Below are 21024 nucleotides of genomic sequence, written 5' to 3'. Positions count from 1 at the left end.
CTTCATAGGCATGCATTTAAATAATGTATTATTTAATGATTCGCTTCCACGCAGCAATAAGGCAATAGCTATCCGCATGCTTACAATTATTTTGTATTTGGCTGTTGACGTACAACAGGCAATACGACTCCATCGCGTGTGTGCAGAAGGGTCCTACACCCCGCCTCCTCCACTTACCTCTGAGTGTGCTTTTAACTGGAGGTGCACGTGGTGGCGAGTTGTTAACTACCTCGCGTGATATACAGGAGGTCCTGGGTTCGATCCCGACCCTGACGCCTGCTGCTACTATATTTGGAGTTTGCGTGCCTCTCTGCGCGTGGTCGCGAGTATTTTTCTCTGGGTCCTCGGGTTTTTATTCCCTCCAAATTTAGAAACATGCGTTTAGAGTATGCGTTTATTTGTGACCAGGTCGCTTCTAAAAAAGAGCTATGTAGCTCAGTTGGCCTTACTTGGTAAACCAAAAAAAAACAACTGCTGCACACCTGCGTGTGCCCTGCAATTGCCGAAGCGTCACGTGTCTGAAACTCACTGAAACTTAAACGTCGGCCGAACCCCCCAAAAACAAAAAGGATCGTCGTAGTGGCGAGGGAAACCCGAAGTTTTCGGTTCAAGTCAAAGTGTTCTCTTGCTCAAACGAGCACGGGGAGATGCTCGCTTTGAGCCAGAAGGCCGCGGTGGAAATTCGATATTCCCGTTTTTCTTTAGCCAATGCTATTTACATTGTGATAACTTATCATTATATTTATATATTTTTATTTACCTATCATTGATAAATAAATAAATAATTTTTGACTGGGCGTCAGCCCACGAAGCCGCAGAGCCACTTTGCAGCCTCCCCCTCCAGCACGTGGAGGGCAACCATTATTGAAAACGAGATCACGTGACGATTTGCAAGAGGAGGCCATCATGTGGCGGCATCACGTTTCCACGATTGTAAAATTACCCAACAAAAAAAATCACTCACACTTGAAATTGATATTTAAAAAAAACCCTTCGAAATCTCTTTTTCAGAAGACAGACATTTTTCAACCCGTGACAACCATTAAACTTGGCATGCAATGATTCAACCACGCCATCTGATACATTTTCACAACTAGGGGGGTCAAGATTTGATTTAAAAATCGATTTTTTTTATTTACAATGTGGTGATAGTATCGCACCGCGTGGCTGTGAACCCATTACACACAACATACATGAATACAAATTAATGGATTCTCACACGTGCAATACGATGCATGCATTGGGCGTAATCAATTTTAATTGGATGATAGCTACATTGGTACCTGCCTGCATTCGACCACTGTTGTCATACAGGTTTAAACGTGCTCGTCTGCCCATCTACCAGAATAGCAATTTACAAACCTCTGTGTCTCCACTGCTAAATAAAGGCATCCTTGCGCCATTAGTCGTGGGCGTTATTTGACCATACTTCACCATGCTGGTCAGTTTCGGGTTTGCGAAAACGAGCCCAGGGCTACTTCAGATAGCACTCGCCACTGATGGTAGCTGTGACTCGGGATTACACTCGGGTCTGTAACCACGGTGCCATCATTGTCTCGCCTACCCCCATTTATATTTATTTTTTATTTAGTTTGTTTCAACACACAAGTCTCATTGAGTCTAGGTTCTTGCCAAGTTTTTTTTTGCAGCAGGGAGCAAATATGTAAATGTGTAATCCGAATTGAGTAATTTTCAGTGTAACAATTTCAGCATTTGGGTGTTTGACCAATTCCAGTCACAATTGTGTTTTTTTTACTATGGGAGGAAACCGAAGAACCGGGAGGAACCCCATACAGAACAGGGGGAGAACATACAATCTAGATACAGAACGGGGCCAGAGTCGGGAATCGAACCCAGGAGATTCTTGCTGAAGTGGACACGTGCTACTCGCGCATTATCCAGCAGCTCGTCAATTGAGTAAAGTAATCCAAACAACAGTTTCGACGCGATGATGAAAATGGCAACACTTCGTGAAGCATTCGCAGACGTGCATGGGCTGTGCTTGTATATGCATGAAGCGAGTTACGCTTTAGATCAGGGGTGGGGAACGTCCGGCCCGCGAAATCATTTGGTGTGGCCCTGCCAAGGCAACCGCATGCGGGACTCGAAATTCAATACATCTAGGAGCAAACCTGGAAATGCAGTTGCGAGTAGCAACATCATCAATACCAGCTAACATCACACGCCTCACCAAAGAGAAGCAGTTTCAGCCATCGCATTAGGCGTGAGTTAATTAAATGTTTGACCAAATATAACGGGCTGTTTATGCAAATCGATAAAAAAAATATTAATTGTATATTGTGTCAGTCTACACTGCGTGTTGTTGTGATTTGTTTGCACACATGCTTTTCTTCTTGATAACCCTACACACATCTAGTTTGATTTGATATTTCCTGGTGTCCCAGAGTGCCACTAAACTGCAGTGGTTCTTAACCTTTACAGCACCCTTGGCACCTCTTTGGTTCTCAATTGTAAAACAGTGAATAATGTCAATAAATGCATAGGGTTTGATTAAACAAAGTAGCTTTACTTACGTGCCCGTGCGTAATTAGTATTTCGATGATTTACCTTCACAAAGGGCATCTCACACCCCAGGTTAAGAACCACTGCACTACTGCCTCGCCAATTATAGTTCAGTCAATCTCTCCTCCCTCTCCTCTCAAGAAGGTCCATTGCCTGCAATATCTTGTGCATATGCAGCCCGCGGATCCATCCACTGCTGGATCGTTATGTCATAAAAAAAAATGTAAAACCGATCTTGAAAACTGTCATATATTTAGACTGCTCCGTAGCATTGTCCGTCGATAATGCTGCGCGTAGATGCGGTAGCATGAAAGTGCAGGACAATTATATGCTTGGGTCTTTCGGTAAAGTCACGTAGATAGATTCAAAGAAAGTAACAAAAAATAACAAAAATCTACTACATTATTTTCTTTGAACCGATCTACGTGGCCTTACCGAAAGACCCAAGAATAGGAATTCCTGCAGTCACGAAAGCTTTAAGTCAAGATGCAGTACAATTGTTAATTTTGTTGAACTATCCTACCGTGTCGCCCCCCCCCATCGCCCATCCAGACTCAACATCTGCTTTTGTTTCCGACATGTGACGTGACCGGGCGAATTGTGTGTGATTTAGTTATAGGCTGTGCCTCTAGGCCTGAAACACCAACCAGCTAAGATATATATTGTTTAATAAATATGTTTGTGTTTATTGTTCTGCTTTAGGGCAGCGCTAATGACAGCCTTGGTGAGGTTTGCTGTCTCTACACCCCCCCTCCCCTGTTTGTGCACGTGCTCCACTGAACGTCCAGGCTCTCTGGACATCTGTGACAAATAGCTTCATAGCTCATCAGATTCCTCCAGTGTCAATAAATATTCCGATTCTGATTCTCCATTCTGTTTGATTCCTTAGTGGATGTTGGCTGTAGGGGGGCTCTGAATGTGAATGACATTTCGCGGCAGCGCGGGTATTTCAGCTTTTGCAGAAAGTCGAATGCCGTAAAGAAAAGTAATCAACTCGAACGAGGCTGCCGCGAGAATAGATCTTCCTAATCTCGCGTACAGCCTCGTTCTTCGACAACAGTAAACAGAGGGTATGGCCCGCGCTGAAATCGGCGTGTGGCTTTGGGCATGGTCACTATTCTATCGGCGCTCGCTTAACTCGCTCGCACATCTCGGTCCCCCACGGACAGTCGGATATGCGACATCGTGCTCGTGACGCATTGGGCATTGGACGCGTCTGAAAGGGCAAGAAGGGCTGGATGAATTTTGATTTAAAGCTTTCGTGACTGCAGGGATTCATCTTATAGGTTCTTTCGGTAAAGTCACGTAGAAGGGAAATAATGAAATAATAAAAATAAAACATAATAAAATAACTTTTCACGACGCTTCGGCCACAACGCAAGCAGCCGTCCTCAGGTGAAGAACAGGTCTGTCGGAAAGATAGCGTCTGAATGAGCACCACCATGCTTGGCAGCGTATATTTAAGCTGGGTTGGAGGGGGAAGGGCGCCTTGACAAAGGAATGTGCATATCAAGAGTAATTTGACGTCTGCTTGCGTTATGGCCGAAACGTCGTGAAAAGTTATTTTATTATGTTTTATTTCTATTATTTTATTATTTCCCTTCTACGTGACTTTACCGAAAGAACCAATAAGAAGGGCTGGATGGCTGAAATGTCGAGAGATGACTGGTGTGGTGTGCGATAAGAGGTATGGTTGGAGGAAAAAGTGTGTAGTGTATCGTGTAGTGGGTAGTACAAGACGGTGGTTAGGCCGGTGCTGTTGTATTGGGGCCGAGTGCTGGGGCACGAGAAAGAGGGAGGACCAAGCAATGGCAGTCAGAGAGATGAGAATGTTGCGGTGGATGTTGCGGGTTGACAAGGAAAGACACGGGGGGTGAGAAATGAAGAAGCGAGAGGAAGACTCGAGGTGGTAGAATCACAGAGAAGACGAGAGAGAGAAAAGGCTGGTGTGCTTCGGTCATGTTGAGAGACGACAGGGAAACTAAGTGGGTCAGAAGGTGGCAAGTGATGCAAGTGGAAGGAAAGAGATGAAGAAGAAAGCAGAAGGAGCGGTGGGGGGTGGGGGAGATGTGGTGCGATCGGACACGGTGGCTCGAGGTGCGGAACGAGAGTTAGCGCAGGCCTCGTCAGCGTGGAGAAGGTTGGCAAGGGCAGCGGAACACCTCCACCGTGAGTGGGACAGACGCGTGGAAGAAGAATAAGACGACGTGTGAAAGGAGAAAACGACGACTGCTTGCGGAGATGGAAAGCGAGAAAACCATCAGCACCACGTGCGTGGCGCGCGATGGATCTGGACGGATTTATCGCAATCGGTGGCCGACTGGCTCTTGGGGGAAGCTTTCGTCCAGCGGTGGATAGACCATGGCTTTGCTGCTACTGCTGATGGCGGCGGCGGTGATGAAGATGAATGTATTTAGCCTCCCTGTCGCGTGCGTAGACGCGCGACACGCGAAAGTGGCATTGCAGCTCACCTGTTTTGTATGCGGAGCTGTGCCCTCCTCCGTCTATTTAATGAAGTTTATCGCATGCACCGCACAGACCCTTTTGTGCAGAATTCGCGAGTGATGACTTGGGGCATTTGTACGGTGCCAGGCCGAGGTGTCATTTAGAAATACATTTATAGATCAGCAGGGAAGTGTCTCTTAAAATCTTGGACGGCGTTCGTACCGATGTCCTCTGCGAGAGCGTGGGGCCCCTTCACGCCCGTGTGGCTCTCCAGGCAACGGCAGCATTCTGACGAAAATCCTTCCGGTCAACCTTTGCTCAGCGCGTCTAATAAATACACCGCTTTTTATGTGCAGAGACGGATGTATGAAGGACAGAGACGTCGTCTCACGTATGTATTGTGTTATTTACATTCCAACACAATGACGCTCACGACTATTTTATGTTGTGCAGTAATTGTGCGTCGAACTACGGGATCTACGCCGTCAAGATCTGGCAGTTTATCAGCTTTTTTTGGAGCAAGTCTGACCGCTGATGAGACACTGCATGTCAAAACCGATCCAGATTTTTATTTTTAATCGACTGCTGATGAATGTATGCGCTCCATGAAGGCCGTGCGGCGGGGCAGTGCGTTGTGCAAGATATGTTTTAATATTACGTGGAGAAACTGGTATACGTATGAAGGAGACTTTGTCTGCTCGAGTATTTTGTTATATTCTTCACAACGACGCGAATGGATATTTGTGCTCGATGGGAGGTCGCTCCTTCTCTGCTGCTACCTTCCGGGACACCGTCTGGAATTTCCTTTTGGCCGTTCGCACGACTGCTGAGAACCCTTTCCGCTGTTCGGAATCAGACTCTTGATTTAGACTGGAGGGAGGAATCCGATGAGCTATGAAGTTCTTTTTCACAGACGTCCAGTATGGGCCGGTCAGCAATTCCACGCTCCAAGACTTTTTCTCTTCCCCGCTGCTTGTGAGCAACGTGAAGTATGGTGAAACAACCCCCGTGATCGACACGGCATAGGAGAGGCCTTCATCCAGCAGTGGATTGACAACGCGTGAATTATTTTTTTTTAAATATATATACTTGTAAAAAAAACATTTTCCGATTGAACCATATTTTGTTAATATTTACGTGGAGATAGAGCGATCACTGGAAGCAGTGTTCGGGCGTGTGTACGCTCACGCGTGTTCGCGTGCCGCCAGTAAACACAGCCAACAGAAGAAGCAGCTTGCACCGTGATGTGCAGAAATGGTAATTCTGAGTAGCACCATCAATTAGACCACAGGGCTTGCAACTCGCACAATTAATTTTGACTGCGGGCTGAAAATGATAACACTTCACCAGCACCGCAATTAACAAACGCACTTCCCTAACGCACCGCACACGGGGAAAAGAACAAAAACGAACCTCAATTTCCGATGGGCAATCGCCGTCAGCAGGCACGGTCGATGCACTGCTGGACGAAGGGCGACCGGCAACACGCCACTCCTGCACCGTCAACTGATCAACATCGCCCGGCCTCCGTGGCGGGCGGTCCCTCGGGGTCTCTCTCTCTTCGCTGCGTAACAAAAAAAACACATTCCTGCGGAGGGAGCTGGTAGGAACGTTAGGTTGCTCGGTCAATGGCCAGGGTCAACGGCGGCGTGGTGTATTCCGCAAATATGGCCGACTGTGAGGGCGGGCACAAGCCGGCGTGAGTATGTTAAACGTTGAGTTCTATAAGGGCACCACGGGGTGACCAGCCCCTCCCCACCCAGCCCCTCCACACCCACCCCTCCCCACCCTTTCAAACCCAGCCCCACCCTCCCCACCCCACCCAGCCCCTCCCTGCACGACGGACGGACACAGTAATCCCCTGTGGGCTGGTGTAACCAGGAGGTTCCTACCAGTAAAAGAAAACCGCTCAACACGAAACTCTTATCGACATAGGTCCCTTAAACCACTTTATTTGAGCAGGCCCGACGATGCTGATGAAAGCCAGAAGTTCGTAACCAATCCGAGTTTGCTTGCTTAAACAAATGCCACGGTTAACATCGATTTTAGGAGAATCAACAGGACTATAGATACAAAAAAACATTTTTAAATACATGTTTTTTTTTATCGCACGCGACAATATGGAGATCGACCGCATTCCAGCTGATTCGGCGCTCAGCCTTTAAGGTGCTCTTGCCCCTAATTAATGTATAACTAATCACCAATTAAGACCCCGGATGCTGCACCTGCTAGTGTAAAAGCGGTACGTGAAATTGCATTTTGTTGCCATTCGCACGTGCTGCCGTGGAACCGTGGACACCGCAAGGCTGCCCGCATTTTTAATTCGCTTAATTTAAAGCGGCGATTCCACGTTGCTTTCGTGCAGAATGTTAATTTGGCCTCTAAAGGGACGCGGGCGGGCTCACAGCAAACTATGTCCGTAGAACGAGGGAGCCTAAATTCCTTTCAGCCGGAGCTGTCCGCGGCTGAGCACAATAAATATTACCCCCCCCCCCTCTCACCCCCGGTCTACCCCCCCTCCCCCCAATTCTCCCTTGGGGGCCCTCCAAAATATTACAGGAGAAATGAAGCCCTTCATATACACGTCCAGCCATATGATCAATCCACTGCTGGATGAGACAGACCGGGGTCAAAAATAAATGATCGGTTTCTCAGATTATTCGCGCGCCAGAATATGATACCTGGCGTCTCCTTTATTATTGCGGGTAAGTGAGTGAGTGAGTAGGTGAATGAGTTAGTGGGTGAGTGAGTTGGTGGGTGAGTGGGTTGGTGGGTGAGTGAGTGGGTGAGTGAGTGAGTGGGTGAGTGAGTGGGTGAGTGAGTGGGTGAGTAGGTGAGTGAGTGGGTGAGTAGGTGAGTGAGTTGGTCGGTGAGTGGGTGAGTGAGTTGGTGAGTGAGTGGGTGAGTAGGTGAGTGAGTTGGTGGGTGAGTGGCTGAGTGATTGGGTGAGTAGGTGAGTGAGTTGGTGGGTGAATGGCTGAGTATTTGGGTGAGTAGGTGAGTGAGTTGGTGGGTGAGTGGGTGGGGGGGGGGAAGATGGTTGGTGAGCGTCCAAGGGAGTCGAGGCTGCATGACCACGTATCGATCTTCTCCGAGAAGGAGGGATGACATCACTGCTCCATCCATCCCCCACCCCACGCGGTTCGCTCCCTCCCCCCCCTCCTCCCTCCTCTCCCTCCCCTCCCTTCTCTCCCTCCCTCCTCCTCGTCTCCCTCCCCACTCGGTGGTGGTGGTGGCGCGCGCGCATAGCGGCGCTCCCACGCAGGTTGAAAGCAGACGGCTCCATCTCTCGTTTGCTCGATCCCTATCTCCACCCCCCCCCTCCTTGTTTCTCTCTGTCTCTACGGATAATGATGATGATGATGGTGGCAATTACGATGATGATGGTGCGCGAAACATGGACGCTGCATCGACTCGGAGCATCAGAACAGCGTCTCTCCGCGCCGTAGCCGCGACTCATCCCGACTCCCGATGCGATCGGACGGTGAAAGCTGCTGCTGCTGCGGCTGCTGCTACTGCAGAGGTCAAGCGCGCTCACAGCATCGTCAGGGCGAGGAGCTCTCGGCGCGACGGGAGCGTTAGGGAGAGGGAGGAGGAGCGCGCAATTCGTGGCTCCCCCGCAAGCGACGCTCCATCCTAACGCGGCGGCTGCTTCTGCAGCAAAACGCTCCTCCTTCTCGTCGTCGTCATCATCGTCGTCGCCTTTCGTCGTTATCGTTGGGGGGTGTTGGGGGGGTCTAGCAAATAATAATCATCATTCCAACGATTGCTAGCTCGGGGCGAGCCAGCCCGAATGCCTCTCGACACTCGGCGACCATGGCTGCGGTGAGGCTGCTGCTGTACGCGGGCTTGGCGCTCGCTCTGTGCGCCCTGGGGCTCCTGGCGGCCGCGCTCTGCACCGACCACTGGTACGAGACGGATGCGCGCCGCCACCGCGAGCGTTGCCGCAGCTACGGCACGAAGCGTCGCGACCCGGGCTACATCTACACGTCCAACAACAACCTGCCCCTCCGCCAGAGCCCCTTCGTGCAGGTGGTGCGCCGCAGGCCAAACTCGCCCGAGCGAGCGAGCGCCGCGCGCAACGGCACCGCCGAGATGGGCGACGCAGAGGCGGGAGTCGAGAGGCCCCGCGACTCGAGGCAGCAGCAGCAGCCGGCCCCGCTCCGGGCGAGACGCGCCGCGATCCGCCGAGGCAGTGGCGGTGCCGGTGCCAGTGGTGGTGCTACTGCTGGCTCGTCCGGGATGATTCGACTCACAGTCGTGGACGGAAAACCGGCGATGTTCCTCCGCCGCCAGTGTTCGTTGAGAAGACGCCACCGCCACCACCGCCGCCACCGCCGCAGCAGCAGCCACAGTCATCATCCACCGCAATCGTCATCGTCATTATCAGCATCGCCGTCGGCGGCGTTGGGGGTCGGCGCGGCTGCCCGCGGGGGTCCGCGCGTGCAGGGTTCGAGCGCGCGCAGGAGGCGCCAGGTGTTCGGGCCGGGAGGAGTCCCGGACCCGGACTGCGTGCGGCAGGCCAACTCCACGGAGATGGGGCTGTGGAGCAAGTGCTACCGAGACGGCTTCGACGAGGAGATCGAGGATCTCATCGCCAAAGGTGGGTGGGTGGAAGGGTGCAAGGTTCTGGTTCGTGTCGCGCAGATCACGCGGTGGGGGGGGGGGCACGGAGGTGCCGCGCGCGCTCTCGGTCAGAGCGAATTGGTAGAAACGTCCGGAGGCACGGCTGTTTATGTAGGTGTGTGTCTGTGTATGTGTGTGTGCACGCGTGTGTGTGTGTGTGTTTGTATGGGGAGCGGTAGTGTAGCGGTTAGCGCGCTGCACTACGAACTTGGTGACCCGGGTTCGATTCCCGCTCACGGCAAACACCAGTGACGATTATCTGAACCGGTCCTGGGCCTCCCTAGGTTGACTCAGCCTCGAATGAGTACCTGGTGCGGTACGCAAACATCGCCGCTAGGGAGACAAAGGCGGCCGGGCGTGGTTGATGGCCACCCACCCCCTCGTGTGCCGTACCGGCCTTCATAGGTGCTCGCTGACAGCACTTGCCCCAACAGTCTGTTAAGGCTATACGGGGAATCTTTGTCTTTGTTGCGTGCATGTTGACCTTCTTTCGCACCGCACGTAGCCCACCGTGCTCATCGGAGGTGCTGATTATCTGCAATGTAAAAAAATCGCCGAACCTCAAGGCTGTGTTTGAGAAGGGTGCTGCGACATTGGGGATGTTTGGCTGATGCACGTGTGTGTGTGTGTTTAAATGATGCGTTTTCCTTCGTGGCATGGGGGAAGGAGGAGGGGGGGTAACGCTCAAAGGTCCACACAGATGGATGCATGCACCCACTTGCTGTACTGCCATTTCCAATTCGACGCCCAGCTATAAGTGTTGGGCGTTAATTACAAATCTCGGTGTAATCCATCACCCCCTCGCACTGGGTCACAGGCGCGCGCGCCAGCGGCCCAATATGCCTAGAAGGAGGTACGTTGAAAGAGGCTCGAGACTGATTGAGTCCTCCACAATCAAGAACTATCATATTCTATAGGAGTATACCTTACGGTAGAATTGGCTTTGCAACAACTGCAGGATCTAGCAGAAGGAAAGAGGTGATGGCGAAGTGTGGTAACTTCGATGGCATCGCCCGTGATGCCCACTCGATTATTTTCGCATCGCCATCGTTTTTGGGAGGCCTTTTTCCAGCAGTGGCTTGACATGGGTGATTATCATGCTGTGTTCCTACGTATTTCATCGGAACATTCACTGCTAGCGATGCATTTCCATGTTTTTTTTTACCTGTGAGAAATATGCACGTGCATACTATAGGGACTCGGCGTGATGGATTTGTTGGTGCGCCTTATGCAGGCCACGTGTCATCCCAGCGAGATTCGTTATTTTGCAAGGGCACACAATGGGCGATCGTCATTTAGAGACGGGCGGCGTCGATGCTGTGTGACGCCACGGCCAGGTGCATTGCTTCGTGGGATAGAGAGGGTGGGGTAACGCCCGAAGGTCCACACATATGGATACCCAGACCCACTCGCTGTAACGCCAGCTCGAAGCCCAATTTGTTGTCCTTTCCTCCGCACCTCCGATTAACACGGTTGGCTACGTACGGTGTGAAAAAAGTTCCACGGTACATACGTAGAAAAAAGATGCCCTCGATAACGATGAAGCCAGCGGTCTTTAACGCCCACCGTGCGGCGAGAGAGGAATGGGGTCGTGGGTTCGTGGTTTCGATCGGGTTAGTTCGAGTCGAGCCATCTACCCCATCGCTCTCTTAATCTCCCCCCCCCCCCATCTCTCGCGACCTCATCGCATCTCAGAAGCTGAGTCCGCGTTGAGGCTGGCTCGTGTTTGGATGAGAGATTGCCTGGGAACACCCGAGGTGTTGTGTAGGCGTGGGCTGCGGTCATGGCCATGTGATGGCAGCACGGTGATGAAATGTTTTTGTTTATCTTGCGTTGAGCTTTGAGTGCTGTCCCCCCCGCCACGTGTGTTTTTTGGTGGCTTTTCGCCGGGTACTGCCACATGCCTTCCCCCGAACCTCCGATTCGCACGGTTGGCTACGTACGGTGCGAAATAAGTTCACCATACATACAGTACGTGCATGCCAAGCACTCATGCATGGAATTGGCCAAACATCTCAATGCAGGACCCTCTTCCGAAAGAGCCTTGAGACTCAAATAGTTAGTATTGTTATTATTGCGTTGTCATCATTCATAACTGACATTCATTTAGTATATCTTCACCAACTCGTACTGACCGGCGTGGTGTCGTACTATCAGCTGTTCCCTCCAATAATATTGGGGGGGGGGCGGCCTTCGTCCAGTCCTCGATAGCTCACGGCTGATGATGATGAATTGCTACGTGCTTGTTCGGGTTAAGGTACAGAGACCCGAGACATGCAGATATTAGAACACGTGTTGGAGAGCGTGGAGGGTTGTGCATCTCAATTGGCTTTTGCTCAGCTTCACCACTTCCGTCAGCTCATAAGCACATCGCTTCGTGTAAATAGTTGTGGCGATACTATCGCTCACAGTTCCATGCTAGAGTAATGTCCAATGTATGCACCACACATAGGCCAAATGTATATATCCATACATATCCATCTAGTCATAATGATTTAATGTTTTGCCACATTTGTCAATCTACTGCGATGCGGAGGCCGATCTACGCGGTATCGATCATGCGTGTCGTTTGACCATACTTCGCCGCCCTGGTCATTGTGGGTTAGTGACGGGGCGGTGGGGGGGGAAGCGAATTGGGGTCCAGGACCGGTTCACATACAACTCGCCACTGCCGTTAGCCGTGGCCAGTAATCTAACCGTGTCCGTCGGAGTCGTGGCGTGGTGACATGATCACTGCGCCACCGCTCCAACGGGCAATTAAGTCGAGGGGCCAATCAGCCGCGATGGGGTTTGCCATCCTTCACGACCGTTGTCGTGTGGGTGAGCAGCACGTGTAACGCTGCAACGTATCGTGGGCGACGGTGGCAGAGTGGCGAATTCGAAGCATCCGTTTGGACTCCACTGCCAACGGATCTTTGCGTCATATCGAAACGTTAATCGGCGAGCATCTCATCTCTCGCAAGCCACGCCCATACATTTTCTTAGAACCTGCAGTGGTTGCATATATCTGGAATCGAATAATATTAATGATGACGATGATGAGTTATTCTTACTCTTAGGTTTTTTCGGTAAAGTCACGTAGGTAAAAATAAAATTAATAAAAGTAATAATAGAAATACAATAATATAATAATATAATAATAATACTTTTATTAATTTTAATTTTATTTTTACCTACGTGACTTTACCGAAAAAACCTAAAAGTATGAATCCTTGCAGTCACGAAAGTTCAAATCTAGAATTATTCTTACTTGTCAACCCACTGCTGATTGGATGACCCCCGACACCATATCACGAATGTTGGGGGGGAGGGGGGGTGTTGGACTATACTTCACCAAGCTGGTCAGTGGGAGAGTGGGGGGCAGTGAAAGCAGGGCTGCCGCAGGCTTGATTCCGATATTATCCGTGGGTCGTAGTCGAACTCAGGTCGCCGGTCAAGTGTGAATGCATCATCAGCTGCTGGCGCGTTTACAAAAAATAAAATAACAATCTGAAATCTGTTCAACACGTAGTAGACTTTCGCGACCACAATTATCCATAGTAGAGGTTTTTTTGTGTTTATTGGCGGTGTGCTAGCCCAAAGATAGTGCTGTGTAATGAGGGCCCCCCTCCCTTTTCAATTTATATGATCCCAAGCGAGCTGACAGAAGAGATAGATATATTCGGATATAAGAGAAATGCAAACAAACGTATAGAGATGTGGTGGGGATGAGAGAAGAAAGATGCAGAGACACCGCAGGAATGACAAAAGATTTAAAGAAAAAATGGCTTTTAAATGATAATTCGCTCGTTACGTTTTGAAGATTTGAAGTTGAGCGGATATTTCATGAACCCATATACAGGGTGCTTCAAATATATATTTTTAATACTTCTGAGAATTTGTAACAATACCACCAGAACTGTGCCTCCGGGCTCTGGAGACCACCTGGAGAAGATTCCAGGCACGTGTTGACAATGATGGCGAATAAGTGGAGACTCTTTGACATTTTGAAGCTGTACTCTTGGGTTATTTCGGTAAAGTCACGTAGGTAAAAAAATAAAATACAAAATTACTGAAAGAAATAATAGTGATTTATTGTTTTATTTATATTATTACTTTTAGTAATTTTTTATTTTATTTTTTTACCTACGTGACTTTACCGAAAAAACCTAAGAGTATGAATCCTTGCAGTCACGAAAGCTTCAAATCTAGAATTTTGAAGCTATTAACATACATTTGTTACCATGTTACAGCGCATTATCTGTTCTTTTTCCATTAAAAACGATAGTACCATGTAAGTGTTAACATTTTTTTGAAGCACCCTGTATTTTCATAATTTAGGGGGGGGGTCCTTAAGCTACACGGGTCCCTGAGCCTTTGCTCGTTCTCTGGCGATGCCTAAATGCCACTCGTTGCCCGCCTGGCCCGATGCAACCATGACTCCCCGTGGGCAAACACCAGGCCCGACAACACCCGTGTGTGTGTATGGTAATGTGACGCTGCGTGAATAATGCACCTTGCTTGTAAATTATTTATCGGATGAAAATAAAAAAATAAAAAAGGAGTCCCGACATCAACATTACAGAGGGAGAGAGAGAGATATAAAAAAAAAGAAAACTGTTTACGGCAGCGTATTAAGGCGGCTTACGTGGAGAAAATCCCTAATTCTAGGTAGGGGTGTGATGGCATCGTGCAGTTTGGTATCGGGCACGGATAGGGGGGCCGTGTGCTCCTCCGTCTGGGGCTGGAAGCCGCGCACAGCTACGGGTGCCACCGGATTGCCGCCTCTGTTGGGGCGGCGGGCGGGAGGGGAGAGAAAGCCGACAAAACGCACGCGGCGACGATGAGGACAACAACGATGACAAAGACAACAACGATGATGATGAGGACAACAACAATGATGAGGACAACAACAATGACAAAGACAACAACGATGACGATGAGGACAACAACAATGACAAAGACAACAACGACGATGAGGACAACAACAATGATGATGACAACAACAATGACAAAGACAACAACGATGACGATGAGGACAACAACAATGACAAAGACAACAACGACGATGAGGACAACAACAATGATGATGACAACAACAATGACAAAGACAACAACGATGACGATGAGGACAACAACAATGACAAAGACAACAACGATGATGAGGACAACAACAATGACAAAGACAACAACGATGACAAAGACAACAACGATGACGATGAGGACAACAACAATGACAAAGACAACAACGACGATGAGGACAACAACAATGACAAAGACAACAACAACGATGAGGACAACAACAATGACAAAGACAACAACGATGACGATGAGGACAACAACAATGACAAAGACAACAACGATGACAAAGACAACAACGATGACGATGAGGACAACAACAATGGTCATCGATGAGTTCTAAATGAAAACAGATTAAATTCGATGTTTCACTTAATTCAGCTAAGGGGCCGTCCATAAATGACGTCACGCGATTTTGGAGATTTTTGACCCCCCCCCCCCCTTCTTCTTGGTTTTTTTGGTAAAGTCACGTAGAAGGGAAGTAAAAGTCAGACCCCCCCGCAAATATGACGTCACGAAGCTCTGCCCCCCCCCCCCCCAAAAAAAACCATGCTTCAAATCGCTTTAAACTATTGTGATTGTAGTGCGTATTCAATGTGGCGCTGCACTCTGATGTTGTAGGAGAAAGCATTTATCAAAAAGTCTATATATTTAAGTGTCTATATTTATTTAAAGTTACGCATTTTGATGTGACGTCACATTTATAACCCCCCCCCTCGTCACACATCGTCACAAATGTCTGACCCCTCCCCCCGCCTAGGTGCGTGACATCATTTATGGACGGCCCCTAACTTCCAACTTACCCCCGAGATTTAAAACAAAGAAAAATGTCTCCGACTGCCACGTGGAGTCGGGTAGTGTGAGAAAATGTGCTCCCTCCTAGGCCTTGGATTGAACGAGGACGCCAACTTGAAGGCAATCTCAAGGCGTAGCTCTGACGTATTAACCTCCTCGGGCCGTTCTCCAGCACGTGGTGGTGCACTGCTCTCTTGAGTTCCAAACGGACACTTGGTGGCGCAGGTGCCACGTTTGGGATTCAACTGTGAGGGGGCGCGTTGAGGGTGGGGGGGCACTAATGCAAAAGAGGGGAGCGAGGGCATGCTAGTAGTTGTGGGTGAGGTTTGCAGGGCCCAGGTCTGGGAGCAGAGTGAGAGAGGGCTGGTGTGTGTGTGTGGGGAGCGGTAGCGTGACGGTTACCGCGCCACGCCACGAATCCGGCGACCCGGGTTCGATTTCCCGCTCGTGGCAAACACTGGTGACGTGGGCCTCCCCTAGGCCTGACTCGGCCTCAAATGAGTGCCTGGTGCGATGTGTAAAAAAAACATTGCCACTAGGGAGACAAAGGCGGCCGGGCATGGTGCTGGCCATCCACCCCCTCGTGTGCCGTTTCGACCTTCATAGGTGCTACTTTGTTAACAGTGCTTGCCCCGACAGTCTGTTAAGGCTTCACGGGGGAATATTTGTCTTTGTGTGCATGCTAAATTTCTTTCACATACATCTTACGTAGCCCACCTTGCTAATCGGAGGTCACGTGGTCATATGGCTTTTTTTTAACAGCTGGGGTCATGACCCAACTGTGCACTGCTTAGCTGCTGTTAAGGTTCATCAATGCAACATAATGAGCATTGGCCTTTGCTGTGCCCTACTCGTAGACCCCTGTGTAAATAGTCATTTGTCTATCTATCCATCATAACAAGCCTCGCTAAGTCTCGAGACAATTTTGGCAGGAGGTTGCTGCAATGGCATATCTGTCCAATTCAATTTTCATTAGCGTTTTTGCTTGAAGGAGGAAAACCGGAGTGCCTGGAGAAAACCCCCGAATACTGTACCAGGGACGGCACTCCCAAGGCCCACTCTATGGATGAGTTCATGAACCCATTTGCTGGGTTTGGGAGTTTCACAAATCTCGGTGACCCACTAACCGTTGCCTCTAAACTGCTGTGTCACGGAGATGCAGCACCGCATCATTTTTTTGATGGATTGCTTCTTTATTTTTAACCCAAAATTGCAATTGGTGAAGTGTCCGCTCGCATCTCTCGCAGAGCAGCGCAAACCTTCCTGGTAGAGAACCGCCCGTGGAAGCGTGACAGTTAAAAACCGATATTTTTTTAATTCTCAAAGCGAGAATTGAGCCAAATTAAGTTCAGAACTAAATTTAATGCGTTGGGGGAGAGAAGGTGTTTCTGTGCCATCATTAGTGTCTGAGCGGAGGGCATCGTCTCGTCACTGCCCGTGAGAACCCGATTTAAACTGGCTGCCTGGATTCAAACCCAGGCTCTCAGCGGTGCCAGCTCAGTGCTCTGACCTTTGACCTCTGAGTCACCCGGTCACCTCGTGCACCATCGCACCTGCGTGGGGCCTGCACCTTATTGTGTCCGTTGGCTTTCATCCTCAACATTCGCGCAGCAATCGCCTTTGTCCCCGTCTATCATACCGCGGCATTTAAAGCCGCGTCAACACAGTTTAAAGTCTCGTTAGCAAAGGGCTCGCCCTCTCACCTACGCCCCCATCTATACACGATCCAAGCCTGGGTGCAGCACCACAAGTCGAGCTAGGGGCAGGTCCAGCACTTGGCTCGATATTGGCCGGTGATGTTGGCCACGAGAGAGAATCGAACTCGGGTGGGCGGGTTCGCGTCTTGCGTTTGCGTTAACCACAACACAACCGCTCCCCACAGCGTACACGCACGCACGACCCTTCCCGCGTGAGCTTGTCTGTCATTAAAGCTGCGAGGCTTGTGTTGTTTGATGCACAATGGTGTTGTATTTTTCCTGAAAAAGAAAAAAACACATAAAACATAAACATGCTTTGTGTATCTGGTCATGTGAATTGTTGCCATCTCGGCAGCTGTACACGGGTCAAGTGGGAGTCAAAAAAGAATAGGAGGCGTTTTGTTTCACTGGATGCCTTTTCGTAAAAAAACAATTTCTGAAGAAGACCAGGTGCTCAAAACTTATCTTGCTTCTCGGCCAGAAACATAAATGGGATTTATTTCTATTTTCTGACACGCACATCAAACAAAGCCATTCTCAATCAATACATGTATCAAGTGGTGGGAGGTTGCTTCTTCTCTTGCGCTGCTCGTACGGTCCACAATGGGTTTTCGTTTTTCTAAAATAATGACCCTTTATTCAATGAGTTTGAGTTTATTTGAACTTCATCATGGAACCTCCATTGGGAGTATCAACATATAATAATAGGTTTCACAATTTTTGGAAATAAAACGGTTGTGTTAAGATGTTAAAACACCAAACCTTTTGCAAGGAATCATGTCTGCATTAACCACATATACTTGTGGTGAACATGCATTGTGTTTGAACATCTTATGGTGTTTTAACGTTTTATCACAACTGTTTTATTGCCAGAAAGGGTAAAACCTATTATTATATTTTGATATACTGGCAAGGGAGGTCCCGTGATGTAGCTTCTCACCCCGAGCTCTCAATGTCCTGATAGTGGCATTATCTTTGTGCTCTTATTTTATTATGTTTTACTTTTATTATTTTATTATTTCCATTCTACGTGACTTTACCGAAAGAACCAAGAAGATGAATCCCTGCAGTCACGAAAGCTTTAAATCAAAATTTCTCTTTGTGCTGTTCGCCTTTTGGCATCCTCTGGTCTAACACCGTTTGAGACGACTCTAAAGAAAGCTGTGTCTGGTGTGGACCAATCAGATTCAAAGACAATGCTTTATATACTACCAGAGCATGTTTTTTCGTTCGCATGTTCACCACACGTGTGTGTGGTTGATGCAGACATGATTCCTTGCAAAAAGCTTCAGTTTGGTGTTGTAAAATCTTCTCACATCTATTTTATTGCCAGAAAGGGTACATCCTATTCTTATATTGACTCAAAGCTTTCGTGACTGCAGGAATTCATACTCTTTGGGTCTTTCGGTAAAGTCACATAGATATTTCTTCCTGCCTCAGCAGTCCGCCTGCTATGTGTCTTACACCTGAAGACGATTGCTCGTGTTGCGATCGAAACGTCGTGATTTTTTTCTTATTTTTCTATCTACGTGACTTTACCGAAAGACCCAAAGAGTACTATTTATTCTTATATTTATTTTACTTGCTATGCAAACGATGGCCCCGTGTAGACACTTGCGCCACAGTCACCCAGTTGAGTCTCGATACTCGCCAAGTCTCGAGGCGGTTTTCCAGGAGGGTTCCTGCATTGGGGTGTTTCCCCATCGCGTTGAGTGCTTTGCATGTGGCGGAAACCGGAGTACCCAGATAAAACCCACCACACGTACGTAGAGATAGCACGCAAAGTTACGCTCGGATAGATTCAAGAACCATTGCTCTCATGCCATCACCTGGTCACATCTTATTCTACAATTCTGCTATGTATTATTAAAAAAAAACTAACGACCCATTTCACTTGCACGTTCAACAGGGAAAGCTTTATTCCCACTGGTGCCAACTTGTTGTATTTGTGTACATCGCACGTGAGTGCTCGTGTGTGTATACACACACACGTGCACTTGCCACACACCTACGCACATTTTACACTTCGACGCTACGCAAACGAGTGTTGTGTAAACAAACGTACACGCGCGCACCTACACGCGCGCGTTACGCCGTCTGCGTCGACTGCCACCAATGTGCTGCTGCTGTTGCTGGCTCTGTCGAGGGCGCGAACTCACGGCCGTTTATGTCGGACCTGCAGGCATCATCCAGCGCTGCTTCCCGATAAAGTATCACTACTCGTCCACGTCGCTGCCAAAAAACCTGCCTTACAACGTGACGCGCGCCATCCGCCAGGACGAGTGGCACTCGCTCCGTGAGTTTGCACGCACGCACTCACACACGTGCATGCATCCACGCACTCACTCACACACACACAGGCGCATGGATGTGCACGCATCCACGCACGCACTCACACACGTGCACGCATCCACGCACGCACTCACACACGTGCACGCATCCACGCACGCACTCACACACGTGCATGCATCCACGCACGCACTCACACACACACGGGCGCATGGATGTGCACGCATCCACGCACGCACGCACTCACACACGGGCGCATGGATGTGCATGCATCCACGCACGCACTCACACACGTGCATGCATCCACGCACGCACGCACACGCATCCACGCACGGATGTGCATACATCAACACTCGCACGCGCGCACGTGCGGGTGGTGAGGATGAGACTGCGAGCTCGCTATCAAGTGTGCAGGCGGTGCAACCGCTCCGTGGCGCACGGGGTCGGACATGCACGGCCACCGGAGTTACGAAGAGGGAGGGAGGGAAGTCGAGGGTGGGGGGGAGGAGGTTAAAAGAGGGGGGGGGGGGGCTCTACTTTAGCTTTCTTGCACCACGGCCATGCCAACCACGCGACGCCACTGGGATGAGGTTGTGAGCGTCGTGGGTCAGGGCGAGGGTCAGGGGGTCAAAGTAACCCCCCTGTGATGCTACATGCAGTGCTACAACAGGGAGGGGAGGGGGGGGGGGCAGCGGGCCACATCACTGCTCCCTCCACAATTTGGTGGATTTGGAGGCAGAAGAGAGATCTTTTAGTCCTCCGCGAAATATTGCCTGTGGCCATGGAGATGGAAGATTGCAATGGACGCGTTTTACCGTTCGAATGAAACTTGTGGGTGGATTAAAAGGGTCACTCGGTGGAGAGACACAACAGCCGAAGGGGGAGGGGGGGGGGGCGACTTACTGTGTAATCTGACGCGAGGGGATACGTACCCACGTCCTTCATGTGTGAAACTAATCCACCTCGTGCGTCCACCCTACGGCGAAAAATTTCAAACGGCGCGCAGAAAATGGTGTAAAAAAAAAAGCACACAGCGTCTCTGTGCATGTGTCAAAAAAAATATCCAGCATTTCCCGAAGAACTGCATTGTGGTGCTGTTGTCTTGGGTCACCATCAATATAAATTTGAGCAAATATGACCGAGTGACCGACTGACCGACGGATTTGCAGATTTGACCGTTGGCTACAGCTCCTCCGCACGGCGTCCCCCCCCCCTCCCTATCGTCCTTAGAGTCACTGTAGAGTCAACATGTTAAATGTTGAAGATGTCTATGCGTGAGATGCTGCTGTCTTGCCTGCAACACCCATCGTGCACCACATACACTGCACAGTGCCCATCCCCTCAATATGTCGAAGGCCTCTGTCTGTTGTAGACGTGTCGGATTGCACCTGACATGAAGACTTTCAAAAGTGGCCTTCCCCCCTATCAGCATCCAGAGGACTCTACCCTAAGACCAACCATATCATAAAGAGTCCCAAGACTATATCCTCTCTGAGCAGCCACTGAGATTATTCGGCCGTAAATACATTCAAGCACACCATCCCATAAAAAAACACCTTTGATGACTCCGCAGGCCTCTGCTGTCTCCTAA

General features: G+C 49.5%; 1 protein-coding gene across 1 annotated transcript in view; it reads left to right on the top strand.

Moving 5' to 3' along the window:
• Positions 1-8202: 8202 nt before the first annotated feature.
• The window catches only part of LOC144933905 (transmembrane protein 178B-like), a 152000-nt gene continuing 139178 nt past the window's right edge, over positions 8203-21024 (top strand). Inside the window, exons 1-2 of the mRNA XM_078859198.1 lie at positions 8203-9571; positions 19327-19440. Of these exons, the coding sequence (XP_078715324.1) occupies positions 8785-9571; positions 19327-19440 (901 nt within the window). The 5' untranslated portion in view covers positions 8203-8784. The remainder of the gene's footprint in view (positions 9572-19326; positions 19441-21024) is intronic.

This window comes from Lampetra fluviatilis, chromosome 8, assembly GCF_964198595.1.
Source record: "Lampetra fluviatilis chromosome 8, kcLamFluv1.1, whole genome shotgun sequence".
NCBI lineage: Eukaryota > Metazoa > Chordata > Hyperoartia > Petromyzontiformes > Petromyzontidae > Lampetra > Lampetra fluviatilis.
Note: the sequence above shows the minus strand (reverse complement) of the source record. Positions and strands in the feature narration are given on the sequence as shown.